The sequence below is a fragment of the Meriones unguiculatus genome, chromosome 7, assembly GCF_030254825.1.
Source record: "Meriones unguiculatus strain TT.TT164.6M chromosome 7, Bangor_MerUng_6.1, whole genome shotgun sequence".
Lineage (NCBI taxonomy): Eukaryota > Metazoa > Chordata > Mammalia > Rodentia > Muridae > Meriones > Meriones unguiculatus.
In genome coordinates, this window is record NC_083355.1 from 34,434,305 (window position 1) to 34,456,942 (window position 22,638).

The window sequence follows — 22,638 nt, forward strand, 5'->3', positions numbered from 1 at the left end:
TTTGTTTTTTTTTTTTTAATTTTTTTTTATCAGTTACATTTTATTAACTCTGTATCCCAGCCATGCCCCGATCCCTCATTCCCTCCCAGTCCCTCCCTCCCTCCCTCCCTGATCTCCACCGTGCCCCTTTCCAAGTCCACTGATAGGGGGGACCTCCTCCCCATTCATCTGATCCTGTTTTATCAGGTATCTTCAGGACTGGCTGCAAAGCCCTCCTCTGTGGCCTAACAGGACTGCTCCTCCCTTCGGGGGTGGGGAGGCCAAAGAGCCAGTCATTGAGTTCCTGTTAGAAATAGTCCTTGTTCCCCTCACTTTGGGAAACCAATTGGTTACTGAGCTACCACAGGCTACATCTGAGTGGAGGTTCTAGGTTATATCCATACATGGTCCTTGGTTGAATGTCAGTCTCAGAAAAGACCCTGTGCCCAGATATATCTGGTCCTTGTGGAGCTCCTATCCTTTCCCCATCAGACTAACTCCCCTTCTTTCTTATGATTCCCTGTACTCTGCCAAAGGTTTGGTCACGAGTCTTTGCTTTGAAAACACTGCTAGTTAGAGTCTTTCAGATGCGCTCAATAGACTCCTGTCATACGTTCAATGCACATCCCATCTGTCTTTATAAACGAGGATTGATCATCTTGCCCCATGTCCACTAAATTGATTATTTTTTTTAGGTGTATAGATTTCATTATGTTTATCATATCTTATAGGTCTATATAAGTGAGTATATCCCATGTTTGTCTTTCTCCTTCTGGGATATTTCACTCAGAATGATCTTTTCTAGATCCCACCATTTGCCTGCAAATTTCATGATTTCCTCCTTTTTGATTGCTGAGTAGTATTCCATTGTATAAAAATACCACAATTTCTTTTTTTTTTTTTTCAATGCAGTTTATTCAGGAACATTGAACAATCCTCGGACCCCGGGGAAAGCCAGCCCACAGCTTAAATAGCCTCTGGGTAGCCAACCCAGGCGTGCCACGGGGGCAATGCAGATAGGTCCACATACATGGAAGCAAGCCAGATCCTCGGCCTTAGCCAAATGTGGAGTTGTTCGTGACAGAGAGCACTCACCATCGGGAAGGTGGAAGGCGGAAACCAGCTCCATCTTTAAGGCATAGCATTCCGCAGCTCTCTACAGTTCCCCCTTTTTGTTTTAGACGCATCAGGCAAGAGTAGAGGTCTGATCTCTGATATTAGAAATAAATTGGGACTTTGTACAGATGTTCATTTAGGTGTCATCCACCCAAAGAGCATCAGACCGTCCGATACCTTTTTCTCAGAGGCGGGACCTGGGGCATCAACCCGCATGCAATCAGACATGCTCTTCTCTGGGTCCAAAGCGGCTGACCCTGAGTGCAGTGCTTAGCCTCGCATCCTGAGCGTATCATTTTAGCTTTTTATGGTATCCAACCATGCTTGGGGAGAATGTCCTGCTTCAATGGCTGTAAAGGCCTGAATGATCATGGCTGCATCACACTGTTGTGAGACTCTAATCTTGCATATATACCACAGGCAAACCAAGGAGACCAACACCAGAAGGCCTGCTAACGCTCCCATGCCCGCCCATTCCTTCAGATGATTCATGGCTGCAGCAATCCATGTTGATAATCCTGTGGCTAGTCCTGCGTCCACTCCGGTAGAATTTACTGTGACAATGGCCACTCTCAGCTGCTCCATCGTAGTATCGAATTCTCCAGTCCCAATTACCTAAAATATAGCTCGACAATTGTTTAGACAGATTTGCAGCGCAGGAAAAATTCTCATGTTGTATGCTAGTGACACAAAGTCCAGCATACTTTCATTGACAGCCAGGTTGAGCCATTTGCCATAGGGTATCAATTTGCTCCTGCAAGAGGTCAATCCTCTGATTGAACACCATCAAGCTTCCTTTTAGTTGAGCATTAATTCCTTTATGTACAACTAAGGCATGAGCTACATTGGCTAAATGATTATTCAGGGTCTGAGCAGTCTGCCCAGTATGACTCATGGCTAATGCCCTGGTGGTAGCTCCAACAGCCGTCAATGAGATGGTAGTAACAATGAAAATACCACAATTTCTGTACCCATTCCTCCGTTGATGGACATCTGGGTTGTTTCCAGGTTCTGGCTATTACAAATAAAGCTGCTATAAACATGGTTGAGCAAGTATCCCTTTTGTGTACTTGAACGAACTTTGGGTATATACCTAGGAGTGGTATAGCTGGGTCTTGAGGAAGCACTATTCACCTTACACCCATCAGAATGGCCAAGATGAAAAACTCAAGCGACAACACATGCTGGAGAGGTTGTGGAGAAAGGAGAACCCTCCTTCACTGCTGGTGGGAATGTAAACTGGTACAACCACTCTGGAAAGCTATCTGGCGCTTTCTAAGACAATTAGGAAGGTTGACTTTGAACTTGTGATCCTGCCCCATCTCTCAAAGGCTGAGCTTGTAGGTATGAGCCAGCATGTCTAGCTCTGTTTGTTTTTATGAAGTAATTTAAAGTGGTTAGCTACCTACTTAACATCATGCCTATGTACCTAACATTGTAAAATGCTGGCTGTTTGTAAAAGTACAGGGGCTGGAGAGATGGCTCAGTGGTTAAGAGCACTGTCTCCTCTTCCAGAGGACCTGAGTTCAATTCCCAGCAACCACTTGGTGGCTCACAGCCATCTATAGTGAGATCTGATGCCCTCTTCTGTCATGCAGGTGTACATGCAGATAGGGCACTCATGTAAAATAAATGAATAAATCTTTAAATCTTAAAAAAAAAGTATATGTACAGGTTTACTTGTGAGGATTTTTTTTTAAAGAGAGAGTCTCTCTATATCTCTATGTAGCCTTGGTTGTCCTGGAGTTATTCTGTAGACCAGGCTGGCCTCAAACTCACAGATCCGCCTGCCTCTGCCTCCTAAGTGCTGGGATTAAAGGGATGCGCCACCACGCCCAGCTTGTGGGAACATTTTTAGTTGCTTGAAAACAGTATTGACACTTAGTGATTGAGACCCGTAAGTCCCCGTGTCTGTGTCACTGAGGATTTGCTGTCTGGTGCGCCAGCATGTGCCTGTTGAGGAGCGCTGTTAGTGCTAGTGAAGGAGAGCGCAGGCTCCACAGTTCACGCTGCCTTGCGTGGAAGCACATTAATGCAGGTTAGCAAATCCAGTACTGTGTTTTTTTCATAAGGTTGGTAGTTTGTGCTCTAATTAGTTATGTTTTCACCCTGAATACAAGGTCCATTTAACCTGGACTATCACTGAATCATAATAATAATGGTTACAGTGTAGCTGAATAGTGTTTCAATATCAGCTTAAAACTTACTCTTCAATCTCAATAGTGATTTGAATATCCACATAGAATAGAGCAACCATCTTAACGTTTTCAAGGGCACAGCTTAACATAATATATATCCACTTCTTGCACATGCAGTCTCAAGAACATTTTTATTTTTAAGTGGAATCCTAAGATTCTTGTCTTTGTGATTGGCTTTTTTTTTTTTTAACTTAGCATACTATTTTGAGGGCCATTAGTACTATAGATGATGTCCTCAATGTTCATCTGTGTAACATGTATCAAATTTTTTAATGCATAGTATATCACTGTATGACTCTACCAAAATTTGTTTAATTATCTGTCTAGCAACTTCCTTAACTTTTTCTTTGGAAAAATTATAAATTTAAAGTCTGGAGAGAGAGCTCAGTAGTTAAAAGTTCTCTCTGCTTTTGTAGAGGACCCAGGTTTAGTTCCCAGCATTGACATTGGGTGGATCACAGGTTCCTGTAACTACAGCTACAAATTGATCTCATCCCTTGGCTTTCATGGAACCTGCACACAAATACATACAAAATTTAAAGTAGTAAAAATAAATGGTTTTAAAATTGTAAATTAAAAAAAAGCATTATTATTTTTTTATTTATCAATTGTTAACATTCAATGTTTGCTTCTCCTTCCCTTTATGTGTGCGTATAGATGTCAGTGGAGAGAGAAAATATATATTGGCCACAGAGAGGGTAGGAGGTGAGGTGCAGCCTATGTTAAGGGGGGAGCAATTACCTCAGGCAAACTAAGTTCATCAGAATGTGAGGGTTCAGTGTCCTCAGAATTGGTAGGACCCCTCCACACATCTCTATCCCAAGTAGGAGCTTGCTTTTTTGCAACTAACGCCCTCACTTTAACTGCCAATATCCTTCTAGGATGGTTATATATGTGTTTCCTTACACCTACCAACCCTGTAATGAGGACGTGGGCTGGGTTCTGACAGCCGGAGCCCTATGGCTGAGGGAGGAAAGACTCCCCTCCAGACACACTTAGAAACCTTTCAGTTGTTTCTGTGCATCTGGAACCAGTTGATTTTTTTTTTAACCAAACATATTATTTTACTTTGTCACATTATCCAGAGACGCTAGAAGCAACCAGCCAGCATCACTGTTTTCTTTTCTTTTCTTTTTTTTTTTTTTTAACAAATTGTCAAAAGTTTTATGTGTGGAGTTACTAAATTCCTTGTTCTTCACAGGAGGTGAGTCCGGAGCATCAAACATGTTTACCTTAGTACATACCGTGAACTTTTCGTGCTTTCCATGCAACCAACAGTCTTTAGTAACTGTAGGTTTCATTTGAGTTGGTTAGCCAGCTTCAGATACCACAAACCCACCAGAGAAATTAATCTTTAAAATTCTGTTTCTCCAGAACTACTTTTAGTACTACAATCTGTGTTAGTCACGGTTTTCTAAAGGAACAGAATTGATATAAGTGAACATGTTTTTAAAAGGAGGTTTGCAGATTGGCTTACAGATGTGGTCAGGGTACTGGGTAGTCTGACAATAACTGTGTTAGACTGAGAGGCGGAGGATCCGCATGGCTGGATCTCTTACTAGTGCCAATCTGGAGCTGAAGGGCTCAGGGGTTCTTGGAGAGCTGCTGGTTTTAGGCCTACCTTAGAAGCCCAGGGAACCTGGTTTTAATATCAGGGAAGGAATGCCACAGCAGCAGGATAGATGAACTTGCTGACAAGAGTTAAGACAAACAGGCAAAACCCCCTTTTTTTTTTAAATCTGGGCTTGGTGGCGATTCACATTTCTGATGGGTCTTCCTGCTTCAAATAAGCTGACCAAGTAAGTTATTTACAGGAGTGCCCAGCAGCTTGTGGTTTAGTTAATTCCAGATCTAGTCAAGTAGATAAGCAAGATTAACCATCATCTATACAGTTTCTTAAATTTTGTATGTGTGCGTGTTTTGCCTGCATGTGTAAGGATCCCACATGCCTGCAGAGGCCAAAAGAGGGCAGGGGATCCCCCTGGAACTGCAGTTGCTGGTGGTTATATCCTTGTAGTTACAGTGAGGACAACACTATTATTCAAAAGTTATAATAATTTAATTTTGGATCAGTACCAACCTGGTTATATTCAATTAACTAAAAGTATTAAAGAAAATTTCTAGTTTTGAAATAAGTTGTGCTAACTTTGATTGTCCTTTTCTATAAGTCATTCCCAATTAAATATTAATTTCCCTTCTTTATTTAGACATAACTCTAATACTAAAATATTCATTTTTAGGTTTGGGTTGGTACAGTTGGCTCAGGCCCTAAGGGTCGGAATCTCTGTGCTACCTTCCAGCATACTGAAACGTTTGAGTTCCAGGATGAAGTGGGAATGCTTTTGTTATCTGTGTGCCAAACTGTGAGCCAAGGAATTTTGTGCTTTTTGCCATCATACAAGGTAAGGAATTGTTTATTGTTTTTTGTTTTTTTTTTCTTTTGCCTCTAGAAGAGATATAGGATTACCATGATAAACTCTGTAGAGTGAGAAACAACAAGGTAATTATAATTCTTCCAGTATCGTGCTATTTATAGTGATGGTTGCCTGGTTGGTTTATTACTGCTTCACTTAAGATTCTAACATAACTTAAGAAAGATAAGACCCTTTTTGTTTTGCTGTTAAAACGTTAGTTATAAAGGAGGACTGTTTAAAATGTGGTTTTTATTCTTATAAGCAACTTGTTATTTTCATAGGTGAAAGAGAGGAATGTTCTCTTCACTTTAGTAGTGAATCTAAGCAGCCTTCTCCCCATTTCTTTGCTTCATGCATGTGGCCAGAAGTAATTGTAGTCCTTTCTCTCCCTGCCCACTTCTTCACTCTGCTGGGGGGTCAGTCCCTTTCATTGAGCTGTACCCCAGGCTTTCTGGTTGTAGGCCTTTTGATCTAGCATGAGTCTTTTGTCATCACCATACAGTTGCATCATGGCAGTTTAATATCCATTGTTTGTTTGTTTGTTTTCCCCATGTTTTTTCAGTGTCTGTATTTTGGTTAAAAAGTTTACTGTGTTCATATCTAAAGCATTTACTATTGAGAAAGGAGCTCTGCTTTTTTGTTTGTTTGTTTGTTTGCTTAATTTTTGATTAAGGGTCTCACTGTGTAGCCCTGGCTATACTGAGCTCTGTAGACCAGGCTGGCCTCATACTCACAGAGATCTCTCTGTCTCTGCCTCTGCCCCTGCCCCTGTCCCTGGCTCTCTAGTGCTTGGATTAGAATGAGGTATGTAATTTTAATTGAGCATGTTAATTAGGTGAGCCAAAGGGAGCTTTTGATTTTTGGTCTTCAATACTTTGATATCAGGACCTTGGTAGTCAGCCCCAGGAGGGGGAAGTAGCGAAATAATTTGGTGGCCATTTTTAGGAATATTATGTTTTTAGCAAGGCGGAGGGAATGGGGGAGAAGGGCAAGGCCTGCCAGATCTGTGTTTGCCCTGCTCAGGCCAGCTAGAGTCCCTTCAGTCATGAAGGCCTCTGTATTTGTTTTTGGGCTTCTTGTGGTGCTAGTAATTGATCCCAGGGACTTGTGGCAGGCAGGTGTCCACTGAGGCCCCACAATCCTTTGAGACAGGTTTTTGCACAAGTTGGCCTTCAACGTTTGATCCTCTTGTCTTTGCCTCCCAGATGCTAGGATTACCTGCATGAAGCCACCACATCTGGCCTCTTCTCTCTTCCTATCTTTTAAAACAAGTCCTAGAAAATAAGGCAAATGTAAATAGACTGGACTCTCTTAAGCAGTCTAGAGAAGGAGATATGTGCAGATAAGAGCATGAAATCAAAGCTGCAGTGGAATCCTCAGGATGTTAGGATATTCAAAGAACAAAAATATTTGCCAAAGATAGCCAGTCATGTGGGTGTAACCAGCTCTGGCGAGACACCATATTATCTGTAGATACCTAGGTTGTGGGGGCTGGAGTTGCCTAAAGCCTTCAGAGCTGACATGACACCATGTGTCCCCAGGTACAGGACACGGAACTACAGATTTTAATGTTTGCCTTGCTAGGTTTCACAGTCCTGTTTGAGTCACATCCTTCCTTCCTATGTCCAAATTCCTTCTATATGTAGCGAATTTTAACTCAATGTTATGTGTGTTGATGGTATGGAACTTAGCTTTTAAAATTTGTATAGGCACTTGTAACTAAGAGTTTGCCTTGACTCTCAGGGAAACTAAATTTGAATTTTTGAACAATGTTGGAACTGTTAAGACTCGGCAGTCCCTTGGGGATGAACTAATTGCATTTGCATTAGGACATGGCCATGAGCCTTTGAGGAATAGGAGTGGAATGTTATGATCCTAAAGTGAAATTCCCCTAAAGGCGCGTGTCCTGAACACTTGGACTCCAGTTGGAGATGCAGTTGTCGGTTTTGAAATATTAGGAAGTGGGGCCTACTAGGTTCCTCTGTCCCTGTCTCTGTTTCCTTTCAGCTTTCATGCCACACATTCCTAGTACCCTGATGTTCTGCCCAAGTGCATGAGATCAAGCAGGCATGGATTAAACCCTCTGAAACTATATATAAACTAAACCCAAAGTAATCCTTTCCTTCTTCTTTCTCTTTCTTTCTTTCTTTCTTTCTTTCTTTCTTTCTTTCTTTCTTTCTTTCTTTCTTTCTTTCTTTCCTTTCTTTCTTTCTCTTTCCTTCCTTCCTTCCTTCTTTCCTTCCTTCCTTCTTCCTTCCTTCCTTCCTTCTTTCTTCCTTTCCTTTTCTTTTTTAACTGTCCTCTCAGCCGTTTTGATCACAGCTGTACAGGATAACTAGCAGAATCTTCTTTTAAAACATTTTTTGACAGTCTAAGTCCCAGCCATATAATTCACTCATTTAAAGTATAGCTAGAGAGATAGCTTAGTGGTTAAGAGCGTGCTGCTTTTTTAAATGACCTGGGTTCTGTCCCCAGCACCTAGATCAGGAGAAGATGATGCTCTCCTCTTGCCTGCATGTGGCCTTATATGTTTGGATTCTTAGCATGTTTGTGGAGTTCTTTGTGGTAGAATGTCAGTGTGTTTTTAATGACTGAACAGTGCTTGTACTTTCACCTTCTTAAAAGATTGTAGCTATAGCACAGTAGTGAGCACTTGCCTAGTTTCAGTGTATTTGTATTTAAAATGTATCTACTGTACATTACATATAATTGGAATTTTTAAAAATCTCATTCTCCTAATCTCTGCTTTACAGGAGCATTTATTCAGTTTGCACACACTGTGATTACTAAGTGTGTATTGGTAATACCATTTCCTACTTGTTTTCTTTGTGTCTAATGTTTCTTTTTCCCTTCTGTTCTTCCGTTACTGCTTTTTTTTTTCTTTAGTGTGCCAGGTAAACTTTTCTTACTTTCTTTTTTGTTTCATTTTGTTTGCTTGCTTGTTTTAAGACAGGGTTTCTCTGTGTATCCCTGGCTGTCCTGGAACTCACTCTGTAGACCAGGTTGGCCTCAAACTCAGAGATCCACCTGCCTCTGCCTCCCGAGTACTGGGATTAAAGGCATGCGCACCATCACTGTCTGGCTAAACCCATGGTTTTGTTCTGTTTTTATTAGTGTGTGTGTGTGTGTGTGTGTGTGTGTGTGTGTGTGTGTCTGTCTGTCTGTGTCTGTCTCCCTCCTCTTAAATTTAATGATACATTTTATATTAATACTGATTTATTTTTAGCAATATGCAAAGGCTTTGATCCTACTTGCTGTGTTCTGTCCCATTTACTTTATATTACTGCTATAGAAATCCAGAGAAGAGTTGCAGACACTAAACTAAACTTACACTACTTTTTAAGTTTACTTAAGTACTTATCTGTGCCAGTATTTTTAATTTTTTTTTAAAGTTTATTTTAGTCACTCTTTCTTATTTCTGAATTTTATTCCTTCAGAAGTATACCATATCTTTAAACTACGTTTTCTTTTCTTTTTCTTTTTTTAATGATTTATTTATTTCTTTATGTATATGAATGGTCTGTTTTCATGCATACCAGAAGAGGGAATCAGATTCCTTATATGTGGTTGCTGGGAGTTGAACTCAGGACCTCCAGAAGAGCAGTCAGTGCTCTTAACCACTGAGCCATCTCACCAGCCCAATTCTTTTTTTTTTTTTAAGACAGATTTTATTATGCAGCCCTGGCAGGCCTGGAGTTTGTGACGTAGACCAGGCTGGCCTCAAATTCTGAGAGCTCCACCTGCCTCTGCCTCCTGAGTGTTAGGATTGAAGGTGTGCACCGCCATGCCTGGCTGCTTTTTAATTCTCGATGTGGGCTTGAGTTAGTCTGTAAAGGTTCTTGATCCAGGGTCTCACGTGTGCTGTACGCTCCCAGGGAGCTGCTTATTCTTCGAGTCAGTGTCGTGGCTGTAACTCATAGCTGTTACACTGGAGCCCTGTTGCAGCGGCAGGCAGGTAGGGTGAGGGAAGAGGAGCATCATCAGATCCTGGGCTGTGACCTTCCATGTGTTTCACAGCTCTTCACTGATCTTAGTAGATGAGACAGGTCGTCTGGAGCTGGGTTTTAGGTAATTCTCCCTCCCTCACGCTGGATGAAGCTCTTACAAAGTATTTCTTAGCAGTAACTGTCCTTAGTTATGGGGGGTGCTTTGAGCCTTTTTCAGAATGGTTACTTTCCCCTTTTCTTGCCAGGAACGGGAAGGTTTTTCTTGGCTCTTTATTGTCAGAGCTGTGGGGTTCCGGGATTAATGGCTTCAGAAATGTGAGAGCCTTCCCAGATTACAGCCCCTCAAGTCTCTTGCTTTCAGTCTACATTGTCTCTAACAGTCTCTCAAAATCATCTTTCAGTTGTTCCTGCCAGCCTATGGTTTCAGTTTATTGCTCCTACTAAACAAAGCTCCGCTGTAATTCTCTGTTCGTGCCTTTTGGTTAGTTTCAGGGTGGCAGTTAGCACTGTGACCTTAGTTCTCAGTTGAGTTACACAAAAATTGTTGATTTTTAATTTGTTTTGCTTTTTCCTTGTTGTAAGGCAGGCTGGTGACTTCCAAGCTTTTTATGTATTGGAGCTGAACTCGTAAATCCTAATTTTATCTTTGGGGAACATACATTTTTTTTTTTTAGCTGAGTTTCATAATGTTAATATAGTTTACTTGAAAGATCAGACAAATACACTTCCTCAGGCACACAGCTCAATGACTAAATTTATCGACTGTACTGTCCTTTCAGTGGAGTTTAACACCGAACATGCAACAAAGTCTGTATTAGGATTGCCTTCAGAGCAATATTATGGACTAGGACTGAAATATAAAGGAGGAATTATACTGACTTTCTGTTATTTCATAGCAAGCTACCACTAGCTTAGTACTTTCAAACAATGTACCTCTGGGCCAGGAGTCTGGGCCTGGCATGGCTGTTTTCTGCTTAGTGTCTCAAAAGTCTATGGATCAGAGGTCACCTGGGGCTAGCGTCTCATTAGAGGTTTGATCCGGAAAAGAATCACTTTCAAGAGGCCTCAGTATTTTGGCAATTTTTTCTTGTGGTTTGAGAACTGTGGTAGCCTACTTCAGGGGTGGTAGGGATCTTAGGGGCTGTTTTACCTGACACTTCTTCCTATCAGAAGACTTAATCCCTCAATTTAGAAAAGACTTGGCATAAGGCTACATTGCTATGGTAATGAGAGTGATAAAAGTGAAATGCACTTTTGAGGTGTTGGATAACAAAGGTGAGTGGAACAATAGTTCTCCATAAATGCTTATTGAAATCAGCACACGAGCAGGCAGATCCCCGTCTTTATTCCAAGCCTCTCGTTGTCTTGTTTTGTTTGACAGAATCTTGATTCGTGGCCCACAGTACTTCACACTCACCATGCAGGATGGTTGCTTGATTATCCTGCTATAGTAGTGTTGAGATTTCAGGCTTACGCCACCACGGCAGGCCCAAGTCTTTTTTACAACATTTGAAATCAGACATAGTTTACAACAGCAAACTCAAAATTTCCTGCAGTCCATATCATTGATCACTATGTCTTAATTCCACGTGCTAATGTTCATTCTGTTCTAAGAAAGAACTTTTAGTATCTCAGTTGGGTTTCTTTGAAATACCAAACTATTTACATAGAGAACTGTGTTTATACTACATTTATAGCACTTTCTGAACAATTTAATTTTTTGTCTTTATTTTCAGTTTTCTTAGGAAATAATTATTAGCTGCATACTTTGTAAAGCAAAGGCATTTTTCTAAGCCCTGTTAAAGACTCAAACATGTATTGCTGTGCATGGTGCACGCCTTTAATCCCAGCACTGAGGAGACAGAAGCAGGTGGTTCTGAGTTCGAGCCCAGCGTGGGTCTGCATCCCAAGCCCCAGGGCAGCCAGGACTATGTAGAGAAACCTTGTCTTGAAAAACAGAACAAGGATTCAAATATGAACCGGTTACTATCTCTAAGATTTCTGGGTTGTTGCACTGTGAAATAGTTGCCTACATCTATCCAGCACCTGCACAGTAAGGAAGAATCGGAGGATTTCCATTTGTGGGTGTGGGGACAGGTCATTCACTGTTTCATCATCATGACCAATACTTAAGAGAAACTATCCAAAAGGAGGTAAGGTTGATTTGTGCTCGTGAATTCAGAAGGTTCAGTCCATAGTTGGCCCTCTGTATTGTTTTTTTTTGGGGGGGGCACTGGCAGTATAGAAACAGAAAAGGTCTTGGAGAGAAAACCTGTTTACCTTGTGGCATCCAGGAAGCAAAGAGGCAATGTCAGGATTGCCATGGGTGACGTCTTCCTTCTGGATACCCATCTAGGCACCAAGCCTATTAGACTGTATGATCCACATTAGGGTGGGCCTTCCCCCCCCCTCCCCGTAGCCATGACTCTGTAGATACCCTCAGGCTTGCCCAAAGGTATGCTCTTCTACTCTGAGCATCTTGCAGGCATCCTGGGGAGTAGGGAAGCATTCTAGACTGAGCCAGCATCTGCAAAGTCACCGGAAATACCTTTAATTTAAAACATTATTTATTATTTGTGTGTTTGTGCCCACACACGTATGCATGATACGTATGTATGGGTCCATATGCCACAGCGTACATATGGAGGTCAAAGGAGAACTTTGGAATCTTCTCTTCTTCCACCCCTACATGAGTCCTGGAGATCAGACTCAGGTTATCAGGCTTGTGTGACAAGGGTCTTTACTTGCTCAACCATCTCTCCAGTCCACAGAATTTGTTTGTTTGTTTGTTTGTTTGTTTGTTTGTTTTTTAAGACAGGGTTTCTCTGTATAACCACACTGGCTGTTCTGGAACTCACTCTGTATGCCAGGCTGGCCTGGAACTCAGAGATCTGCCTGGCTCTGCTTCAGAGTACTGGGATTATAGGTGTGTGCCACCAATGCCAGACACACAGAAAAAAAAGAATTATACTTGTCGTTTACTTAGCTTGTGTGAAAGGAAGATGGGAGTACCGAAAGGTTTCTATAAAAGAAACATAGAAAGCTGTCTAAAGCTTTTGAAGCAGACGTTTCAAAGGTAAATGTCCCCCCTGTGTTCTAAATTGGACTAGTTGTGTAAGGGTTAGGGTAAACGTGTTATTCTAAGCCCCTCCCCTGCAGAGTGCTTTTAGAGCCTCCTGAAGTTACTAGAAATTGCAGGTTTTGTGAAGAATGCCTTTCTTCCCCCAAGATAAATTTGATTTGACTCTATTGTTTAACTTGGTAGCACCATTGCCTTACAGCTCACTGAGAGATCATTTTTATGGGTTGAGTGGGTTGAAAACTTTAAACTTTTTATAGATGGAAAGATTCCATTGAATAATTTTGAAAAGAAATTCTCTGGTGCCAAAAGAAGCTTGGATCCTTTTCTGTCTGTTACAGACTTTGATGTTCCTCTACATTTTTATGACTCAGTTCCATGACCCATTTTTTCTTGAGGAACATGTTTCATTCACCGTGAATGTTAGACAAAGAATAAAACACAGTTTTTCTGTTCAGTCTCTATTAGGGCTGGAGAGATGGCTCAGAGGTTAAGAGCACTGGCTGTTCTTCAAGAGATCCTGAGTTCAATTCCCAGCAAGCACATGGTGGCTCACAATCATCTATAGTGAGATCTGGTGCCCTCTTCTGGTGTGTAGGTGTACATGCAGACAGAACATTGCATACATAATAAATAGATTTAAAAATATTTTTAAAAAGAGTTTTATAAGTATTATTTAGCATTAAGTTTTTATATTGAGAAATTTGCAATGCTACTCATTATACATTTGCTATTTTTTAAGCTAATCTAAAGGAAAACTAAATCACTACATCCAATTTTTATTATTTTTATTTAGATGCTTGAAATTTCTGTAGGTAGAACACAGTTCTTCTGTGTAAAGTAGAAGAAGACTTTATGGTGTTGGGCCCTTAGGGTGTGGTATGGTGGCTGTACAGTTAGAGGTGAGGCATATGTAGTTGTTGAACTTACCTGCTATCTAACCATGGGCATTTGCACACTTCTTTCCTGTGGTCACTGAAGAATAGTTGGTGAGCACATACCACATTTTGGTAGCTGATTCAAATCACTTGGTTAAAGGGTGGCCCCAGGGCTTCTAAGGTTGACCCTTTGTTCCTGGCACTTCTTACCCAGGCTGCTGCAAACCTCGCTGAAACTTTGTGACACGCAAGGCCTCATACCCTACCTACTGAAGCTCCAGCTATATGGTCTGCCCCCGCCTGAGTTCTGACCCTGCTCTATACCCAAACTTTCCATTAATGCTTTGAAGCAGGAGCCAGGCCCTAGGTCACTCACCTTCATCCTATGACCCTCATCTCCCATCTCCCCAGCTTCCTTCTCTGAGGCTTTTCTGTTCCTTCTGGGTCTCTATTGATGACCTCCATGTTTGCTTGATTTCTTTTCCCTTTCTCTTTCTCAAATTCTTTTTTCTTTCCTCTTGTCTTTAAAAAATTTCCTCTCGTTTTCTTTCCTTCCTCTTCTCTCCATCTTTACTCTTCGTTTACTTTACTTACTTACTTTACTCTGTAGTTTTATTGCTGTTGTTGCTGTTGGTTATATATTAAGCCCTTAGAGGATGTAGCTTTTTGATTCCATCTGTAAGTTGTCTCTTCAGTCGGTAGGTCGTTTCTTTATTGTTTCCTTCCTTCCGTTTTTATAGATCACTGTTAGCATATGGACACACCACAGATATTTTCCTTTCATTGTGTGTAGGGGATTTTGGCACATTAGGCAGCCAAACTCTCTGCCTGTGCCCCCCTTGCAGCCCTATACTATGGATTTCTGCAAGGTGATTTGTATTTGTATTTGGTGATTTCTGCAACTTTTGATTTTTTTTTAAATTACTTTTTAGGGTTTTGTTTTGTTGGTAGTGTTAGAGTTTTCTATGTATAAGTTTGTATTCTTAGCAAATAATAACAGCTTCAATTCTGTCTTTGAAGAATATGTCTTTGAATGTCTTTTGTTTCTTTCTCCTGACTAAATGCCCTGTAAGTTCTTCCAGTACAGTGCTGAATAAATGTGACAAGAATGCTAACCTCATGCTCTTCAGGATGGCACCAGGCTTCAGTTTCCTGTCATATATAATATGAGCTGTGGTTTTACCATATATGTGCTTTACTGTGTTGCAGTAAATTACTTCCATGTCTGTTTTGACAAGAACTTGTATCTTGAAAGGGTGTTGAATTTTATCAAGTGTTTTTTCCTTATCTAATAAGAAAGTCATACGATTCTGTTTATCCTTCGGTCTATTAAAATGATGTATCCTATCTGTGAATGTGTGTATGTTGAGCCTCCCCTACAGCCCAGGTACTTCTGTGATTGTGGTGACTGTAATCGTGAACTTGGACTGCAATATTTTTTGTTGGGTTTCGCTTCAGTGCTTCTTAGTGAAACTCACCTGTGCTTTTCTTGTAATGGATTTGGCTTTGATATCGAGGTAGTGCTGTTTTGCTGAGAGTTTAGAAGTGCTCCCTAACTCTTTTTTAAAGGATTAACATGAGTTCACTTTTAAATATTTAATGTAGTGATGCCAACGAGCGTCCTGGGCTTCCTTTGGCTGGGACCTTTATTAACCTAGTCAGTCTTCTTTTTAGCTGTAAATCTGTCTGTCCCGAGTTTCCCGCATCTTCATAGCTCAGGGTTGGTGTACTGAATGTGTCTAGGGTGTGCCCTTTCCTTCTAGTCATGGACTCTGTAGATAGCGACCTCTTATAGCCCTTCGATTTCTGCGTTCTCAGGCTGGCGCCATAACTTTTCTTCTGCTTTTGAGTCTTCTCTCGTTCTAAATTAACCAATCTAACGTTTTATTTATTTTGTTTGTCTTTTCAACATATCAGTTCTTGTTCTATTGATTTATTTTTTATAGTTTCTAGTATTTAATTTGTGGGGTTTTTTTTTGTAAGAACCATTTACTGTAATTTATCATAACAGTTTCAGTTCACGTATAATCTAATGAGGAATATTCCAAAACCGTTTCTGTCCTGATCCGATCCTATTATTTCTTTTAGCTAATCTTGTACATAATTATATACATATGTGTATGTGATATATATGTGTGGCATACACACACACACACACACACACACACACACACACCTAAAAAGCAGTGTTTGGTTATCTCTCTTCCCCACTTCCTTTCTTCCCTTCCTTTCTCAGCAGTGCTGTGCTGGAGCCCTGAACGCAAGGCAGGTACTCTTCCACGTGAGCGACAGTCCTGCCTATGTCTCTGTGCACTTGTGTACGTATGTATAAATTGAAGCCAGAGGACAACTTCAGTTGTCACTCCTCCGTACATGCCATACTTCTTGCTTTTTAAGATAGGGTCTCTCAGTGGACCTGAAGTTCACAGTTTAAGTTAGGGCGGCTGGCCAGCAAATCCCAGGGGTTTGCGGGGTTTGCCTCTCCAACATCAGGACCACAAGCATAAGTCACCTTGCGTGGCTTTTATGTGGATTCTGGAGATCAAACTCCAGGCCTTACCTTTGCATGGCAAGTACTTAATGGATTAAACTGTCTCCCACGCTCCACTTTCAACCTTTTATTTGCTTTCCTTTTTGTATAGGTACTTAGAATTTTTTTTTCTGTGTCCTGTAAGTTTTAGTTTGCTATGTTTTCATTCTCATTTGCCTCGTTATTTTTTAAATTATTTTTATTTTAATTAATTACAGTTACCTCGTTATTTTTAAGTTTTTCTCTTAATCGTTTCGTTGAGCTGTTAGTTGCTCAGCAGCAATCTTAATATTCTGGTATTTGTGAATTTTCCAAAACTTGCCCTGTTATTGATTCCCAGTTTCATATCACTATGGCTGGAAGAGAGCCTTCTTGATTTGATTCCATTCTTCTAAAATTGCCTAATATTTATTTATTATCCTGATATAATTCGTCCTAGGGACTGTTCCATGGGAGTTTGAGAATAGTGTGTGTTTTGCTGTTTCTAGACAGAAGATTATTTATCTGTTGTTCTGTTGGGTCTAAAGTGTTGTTCCAACCTAGTGTTTATTAATTTTTTTCTCTCTGAATGTTCTGCACATTGTGGGAGTGTTTAAGTCCCCTGCTAAAAGTGTATTAAAAATGTCTCTCCTTTAGATCTTCATTACACACACACACACACACACACATGTATTTATTTTTGAGACTGTGTCCCATGTATGCTGTTTTCCACCTTGCAATAAATTACAATGTCACCAATAATAGCAGTGTACTTATGGTCCTCCTGCCTCTATCATCCAGGTATTAGGATTACAGGCATGTACCATCTTGCCTAATTTATCCATCTCTGGTGATTGAACCCAGAGCTTTGCACATGGTAAGCAAACACTCTCAAATGAGCAGCATATCCAGATCCTTACTTTTACATTTTTATGTATCTAATTTGGACACACACACACACACACACACAGAGAGAGAGAGAGAGAGAGAGAGAGAGAGAGAGAGAGAGAGAGACAGAAGGAAGGGGAGAAACATGTTAATCTGCCTCTTTTTATAGTGTTTTTTAATTTATTCTTGAGATTATATTATAATTACATTATTTTCCCCTTAACTGTCCTCCCTTCAGACCTTCTTACACTTTCCCACTTGTTCTCTTTCACTTGTGTGTGTGTGTGTGTGTGTGTGTGTGTGTGTTTCTATATTGACCTGCTCAGTCTGTATATTAATTGTACGTGTGTTTTCAGAGCTGATCATTTGGTATTGGATAACCAGTTAGTGCTCTTTCTTGAGAAAGACTATTTCTCTCACTCTCAGCAGTCTTTAGTTCTTGTAGTTCCTTGTGCAGGGTTGAGGTCACATGATCTTCCTGTCCACTTTGGCATGTCTGTTGTCATTGTTAGCTCATGTTGAAGCAGTCATGTTGGTGAGACTTTATGGGTTTAGTTTCTGACATTTCTAGGAGACAAAAATCTCATGGCATGCTCCCTGATCATCTGGCTCTTACCATATTTTCACTCCCTCTTCAGTTATGTTCCCTAAGCCTTACGTACAGGAGCTGTTTTTTAGATGTATACATTGAGAATGCTCCACAGCTCTGCATTTTGATTGGTTGTGGTTTTCTATAATGGTCTCTGTCTGTTATAAAAAGACTTTTCCTTGATGAAAACTATACTTACCCAAATACTATATATATACATCAGAATTTCATACAACGTGTTTTAATATTTGTCTCCCACCCAATTCCTCCCACGCATCCCATCTTTCCAACCCACCTAAATTTGTATCTTCTTTTTTTAACCCATAAAGTCCAGTGTTTTGTTTGTTTTTTGCTCATATATTTTTGGGTATTGTGGTCTTTCCTTAGGAAACAGTCAGCTTACCCAGAGGCACTCAAAGAACACTCAGAGAAAGCTGACTCTCCCTCTATCAGGTGCTAGTAGGTCTTCAGCTGAGGGTGGGCCTCTCTGTGGCTCCTCTCTGTGCTGGAGTTTGGTCTGGGTTGAGCTCGCGTGCAGTTTGTGCTGTCACAACCACTGTGAGTTCAAAGGTGTAGCTGCCCTGTTGTGTTCATTCACTGCATCGGAGCTTCCCGTCCTTCTGCTCTTCCGAAACGATCCCTGAGCCGTGGAAGGAGGTAATCTTCTTACATGCCTTCCTTGTTTTTATATGTCCTTTAAGGCAAGGTAAGTCTCTTTTAGATTAGGGATTTTTTTTTTTTTTCCTTCTTTTTTCTTTTAAACAGAGCTTTGAACTCACAGAAAGCTGCCTGCCTCTACCTCCTGAATGCTGGGATTTACAGACCCAGCACTACCATTCTGAGCCCTGGGTCATACTTTTTATGCACCCATTCTCTGTGGCTTTTTACTATTCAGTGAATTCATTTGTATTCAAGATAATTATTGGTACTTGTGTTAGCTTTCTATCATTGTGATGAAAGAGCTGAGAAAAAATTATTTTAAAAGGAGGAAAAGCTCATGCTTGGAGAGGTTTTAGTCTATGGTCATTTTGCCAGATTCCTCTTTGGCCTGTGGCAAGGCCTCATGGCAGAAGCACTTGATAGAAAGCTGCTCACCTCATGGTGTCTAGGAAGCAAAGACAAGGAAAAGAAGGGCTCAGGGGCCCAGGGTGTACTAGGTCATATCAGGACTGACCTAGTGACCCACTTCCTTCAGCTAGGCCTTACCGCCTTTCATGCTGCCAATAGAGCCTTCGACACCTGAGCCTCTGGGTCAGTAAGTTCCAGTAAGTTAGAACCTGCTTCTGTCATTTTCTGATTCATTCTGGTTATTTTGCAGAAACTTTGTCTCTTCTGTTGCTGATGTCTTTTATAGTTTGTGGTTTTGTTTTTTTTTTTTTTATTTGTATGGTGCTTTGAATGCTTCCTCAGCTGTCTTTTTATCACATGATATTTTTGGTAATTTTTGTTATCATCTTCTAGATTGTGAAATGATGCTTTTCCTTATTGTCCCTTCAGGTTGCATAGTATCAGGTTTGCAGCAGATCCAGCCTAACAGTATCTGACAGTGACTTAGGAAACATTGCAATAGTTGCTTCTTATTCATCATCATAATTGTACCGTCTCATTCTAATTAACATCCATTCTTATCTTTTTACAGGAATATGGAAATATAGTTGGTTTTTTAGCCTGTACTTAATCTCCTTACAGAATCAAACATACAATTGATTTTTGTGTGAATAAAATCAATATATTCATCTAGATTTCATCCAACATTTGCTAAGCCATTACTTCCTAAAATAACAAAAAGTGTCCAAATATTACATTTTAACTATATGTTTACTCTAAGCATTGATGAATTTACTGTTCATCAATGTTGATGAATCAATAAAAATTCAGAATTTATTTTTCAAAGAGTTAAAAATTTCTTGCATGTATGAATAGCTATAGGTTCCTAGTTTCTGTTCAAGAAATTTCAATTAAATAGATTGTTCCAAGAAATATATAAGTGAGTTATTTCTTAAATACTGCTTGGTTTTTTTCTAGTTCACATTGTAAATATTATGGTTTCACTTATATCTGTGAGAGAGTATAAAATCAGTTATTCTCAATAATACAACTCTAACATCTTCAGATTTCTTGGTCTTTTAACCCATTAACAAGAAGAATACTTAATTTCAGGATCTTTTGTTTCTGTTTAGATTGATGAAACTACAGAGACTCGTATTTACTTCAGGGTAGTATTTGCCCATTCTTTCTCCAGGTGTGCTACTGGCTGCATGAGCATTCATCAAAATTGAGTCCTGAAATGTTGAAGTAAAAGTACTGAGTCAAATGTTAACCCATGAGGAAGTGCTTAAATAAAAAAAAAAAAAATACTGTTTGGGGTCTTTTTATATTTTACATTTGAATACTGAAAAATTAAGGGTATACTCATTTTATGGTACCTAAAAATGTTATTTAGAAACACTACTAATTTTTCATTTTTATTAGTATTTAAAGTACTCATCTCTATTTCTAACATACCACCCATAGATATATACTACCTGAATAAGAGAAAGTAAATATTTCTCAAATATCAATAGCTCATGAAACGAGTAGCAAAGAATCAATCATCTTCAGATGGGAAAATATGATTACATTTTACCTATGAAACAAATTATATGAATAGGATTATATGAGATAGTCTATTTAGGCAGGACTATTAAATGCATTAGGACTTGAGTACTGGCTATTAAAGTGAGTAAATGGCAATATTATGAAGAGAAACACATGCCAAAAAACATTTTCCAAAGGGCTAGGATTGTAACAATACCAGTAATGAGGGCAAAGAGGTCTTAATGCAATTTGCACTTTCTAAAGTTTCAAAAAGAGACTCTGAGTTAGTGCATTATTAATGTCCTGAACATCTGGTGCTGAGTAAAAGCCATGGACGCTGAACAAATGCAGGATTCTAACTTAATGCCTCCCTAGTGACACACTGGTTTTAAGAAGCTTGAAAAAGTGAAATGACAATGTCCAGATAAGACACAGGCATTCCAAAGTATTCTTTTAATTTGTGAGATGTGACTTTTTTCAGAAACCTGCCTCTGAGGCTAATGAATCCAAGCAATGTGAACACCGATTGGTAAACTAAATCGTCTTGATCGTGTGTCAGCTAGTCTATGTATGTGACTAGGGTTTACTTTTTATAAGCTATAAAAATAACTTAGAAATACCTTGTGTGTGTGTGTGTGTGTGTGTTTCTAATGTAGTAAGGCTGAAAAACTGAGAGATAGGCCTATGCCCAAGCACTTTCCTTTAGGCTGTCTGATTGTTAGGTATAGTTTAGATATCTAAGAGAATAAGGAACTGCACTGTGTATCAATCGCTTCGGAGCCTCCTCTGGCAGGAGGGAAACGGTCAAGCTGCATACGTGCGCCCTCTCCGTGCCACCTGCAGTGAGAGCAGAACAGCTTTAGACCTAAGCATTTGTTAAGGGAAGTTGAAGAGGAGGGAAGGCTTGGGAGAGAAGGTAGGAAAAAAGGGAGGGAGTAAAGAGAAGGAAGGAGAAAGGCTAACAAAATCCTTGAGCCTGAGTTGTGTCCTTTAATGTATCACTTCTTCCCTCCACCTCTGCTGTCATCTTGCTAATCACCATAATATTCTTTGGTTGTAGACTTTGGCCTCTGGTTTTGTCCTTTGGGTATATTTTGTTGTTGTTTGTTTTGTTTTTCTGTCGTCTCCTTCCTGATCGGCCATTGGTTTGAACTTTGTTGATTTATTAAGATCATCTAACATATTAACTGAGCATTTTTGCTATGTGTGAGGTGTTCTAGTTACTGAACAATTGTTAGTGAACTAAATAGAAGAAAAGTTTATTGCCTTCCTTACATTTTTAGGGATGAGAGGTTGAAAGTAAACCAGGTATATATAAAGAATATTGGTAAAGCTAGGCTGCGGTGGCACACACCACTAATCCCAGCACTCGGGAAGCAGAGATGGGGGATCTCTGAGTTTGAGGCCAACCTGGTCTATAGAGTGAGTTCCAGAATGGCCAAGGCTACACAGAGTAACCCTATCTTAAAAACCAAGAAAATGGAAACAACAAAAGCGTACTGGTACGTTAGATACTGTTATGGCCTGAATGTATGTGCTAGCAAACTTCTTATGTGGCAGCCCTAACCCTAGCATGGTCACGTTTGAAGATGGGCAGGCCTCTAAGGATGTCCCTAAGGTCATATGAAGACCTGAGCAGGGACCCTGGTCTCATAATGTTAGGCACCAGAGAGCTCATTGTTCTCCTCTGAACAGGCACAGGGCCATGTGAGGATGTGGGGAAAAGCAGGCCATCAGCATGGCAGGGAGATAACCCTCCCTTTCCAGAAATCAAGTTGGCCAACATCTTGATTTTGTATTTCCCACCCTCTAGGACTATGAAAACTACATTTCTGTTGTTCAGTCACTTAGTCTGTGACGTTTTGTGATAGCAGCTCAAGGGATCTGATATATTTTTGAAGAAAACCATATGAGAAGGGGAAAAAGTCTATGGCTATAAAAAGGTGGTTTATGGTTCTGATAGGATGATTTGGGAGTTTGTTTGAGAAGTTGACGCTGAGCAAAGGTCTGAAGGAGGGAAGGAAGGAAACAGTTTTGATTGCTGGGGGGATTCAGGTGGAAAGGCCTGTGGCAGTGTGTGAGATGAACAGAGGGCTAGAGGTCCGAGAAGGAGCCAGGGTACAACCATGGTGCAGCAGGGTTTGGGTTTGATCTAAGTGCCATGGAACCCTTTGGAGGCTTCGACTTAGGTTTTGATATTATTCCATTTGAAGCAGTCTCCTGTGTCATAGCTGGCTTTGAACTGTTTTATAGCTAAGGATGACCTTGAACTTCAGATCTTCCTGTGCCTCCACCTCCTGGGTATTTGGATTACAGGTGTGCCCCACTATTTTTGGTTTATGCTTTACTGGGGATAGAACCCACAGCTTTGTGCATGCTAGATAAGCACCCTACCGTCTGAGCTACATGCCCAGCTTACGCCTCGTTTTTAAAGAATTATACTGGATAGGGGGAGGGGTGGGGG

At 40.3% G+C, this 22,638-nt stretch overlaps 1 protein-coding gene across 1 annotated transcript in view; it reads left to right on the plus strand.

The window, feature by feature from the left end:
• Positions 1-22,638, plus strand: part of Brip1 (BRCA1 interacting helicase 1) — a 125,585-nt gene that overhangs the window by 56,915 nt on the left and 46,032 nt on the right. The window contains 1 exon segment of the mRNA XM_021645850.2: positions 5,534-5,695. Within this exon segment, the coding sequence (XP_021501525.2) occupies positions 5,534-5,695 (162 nt within the window).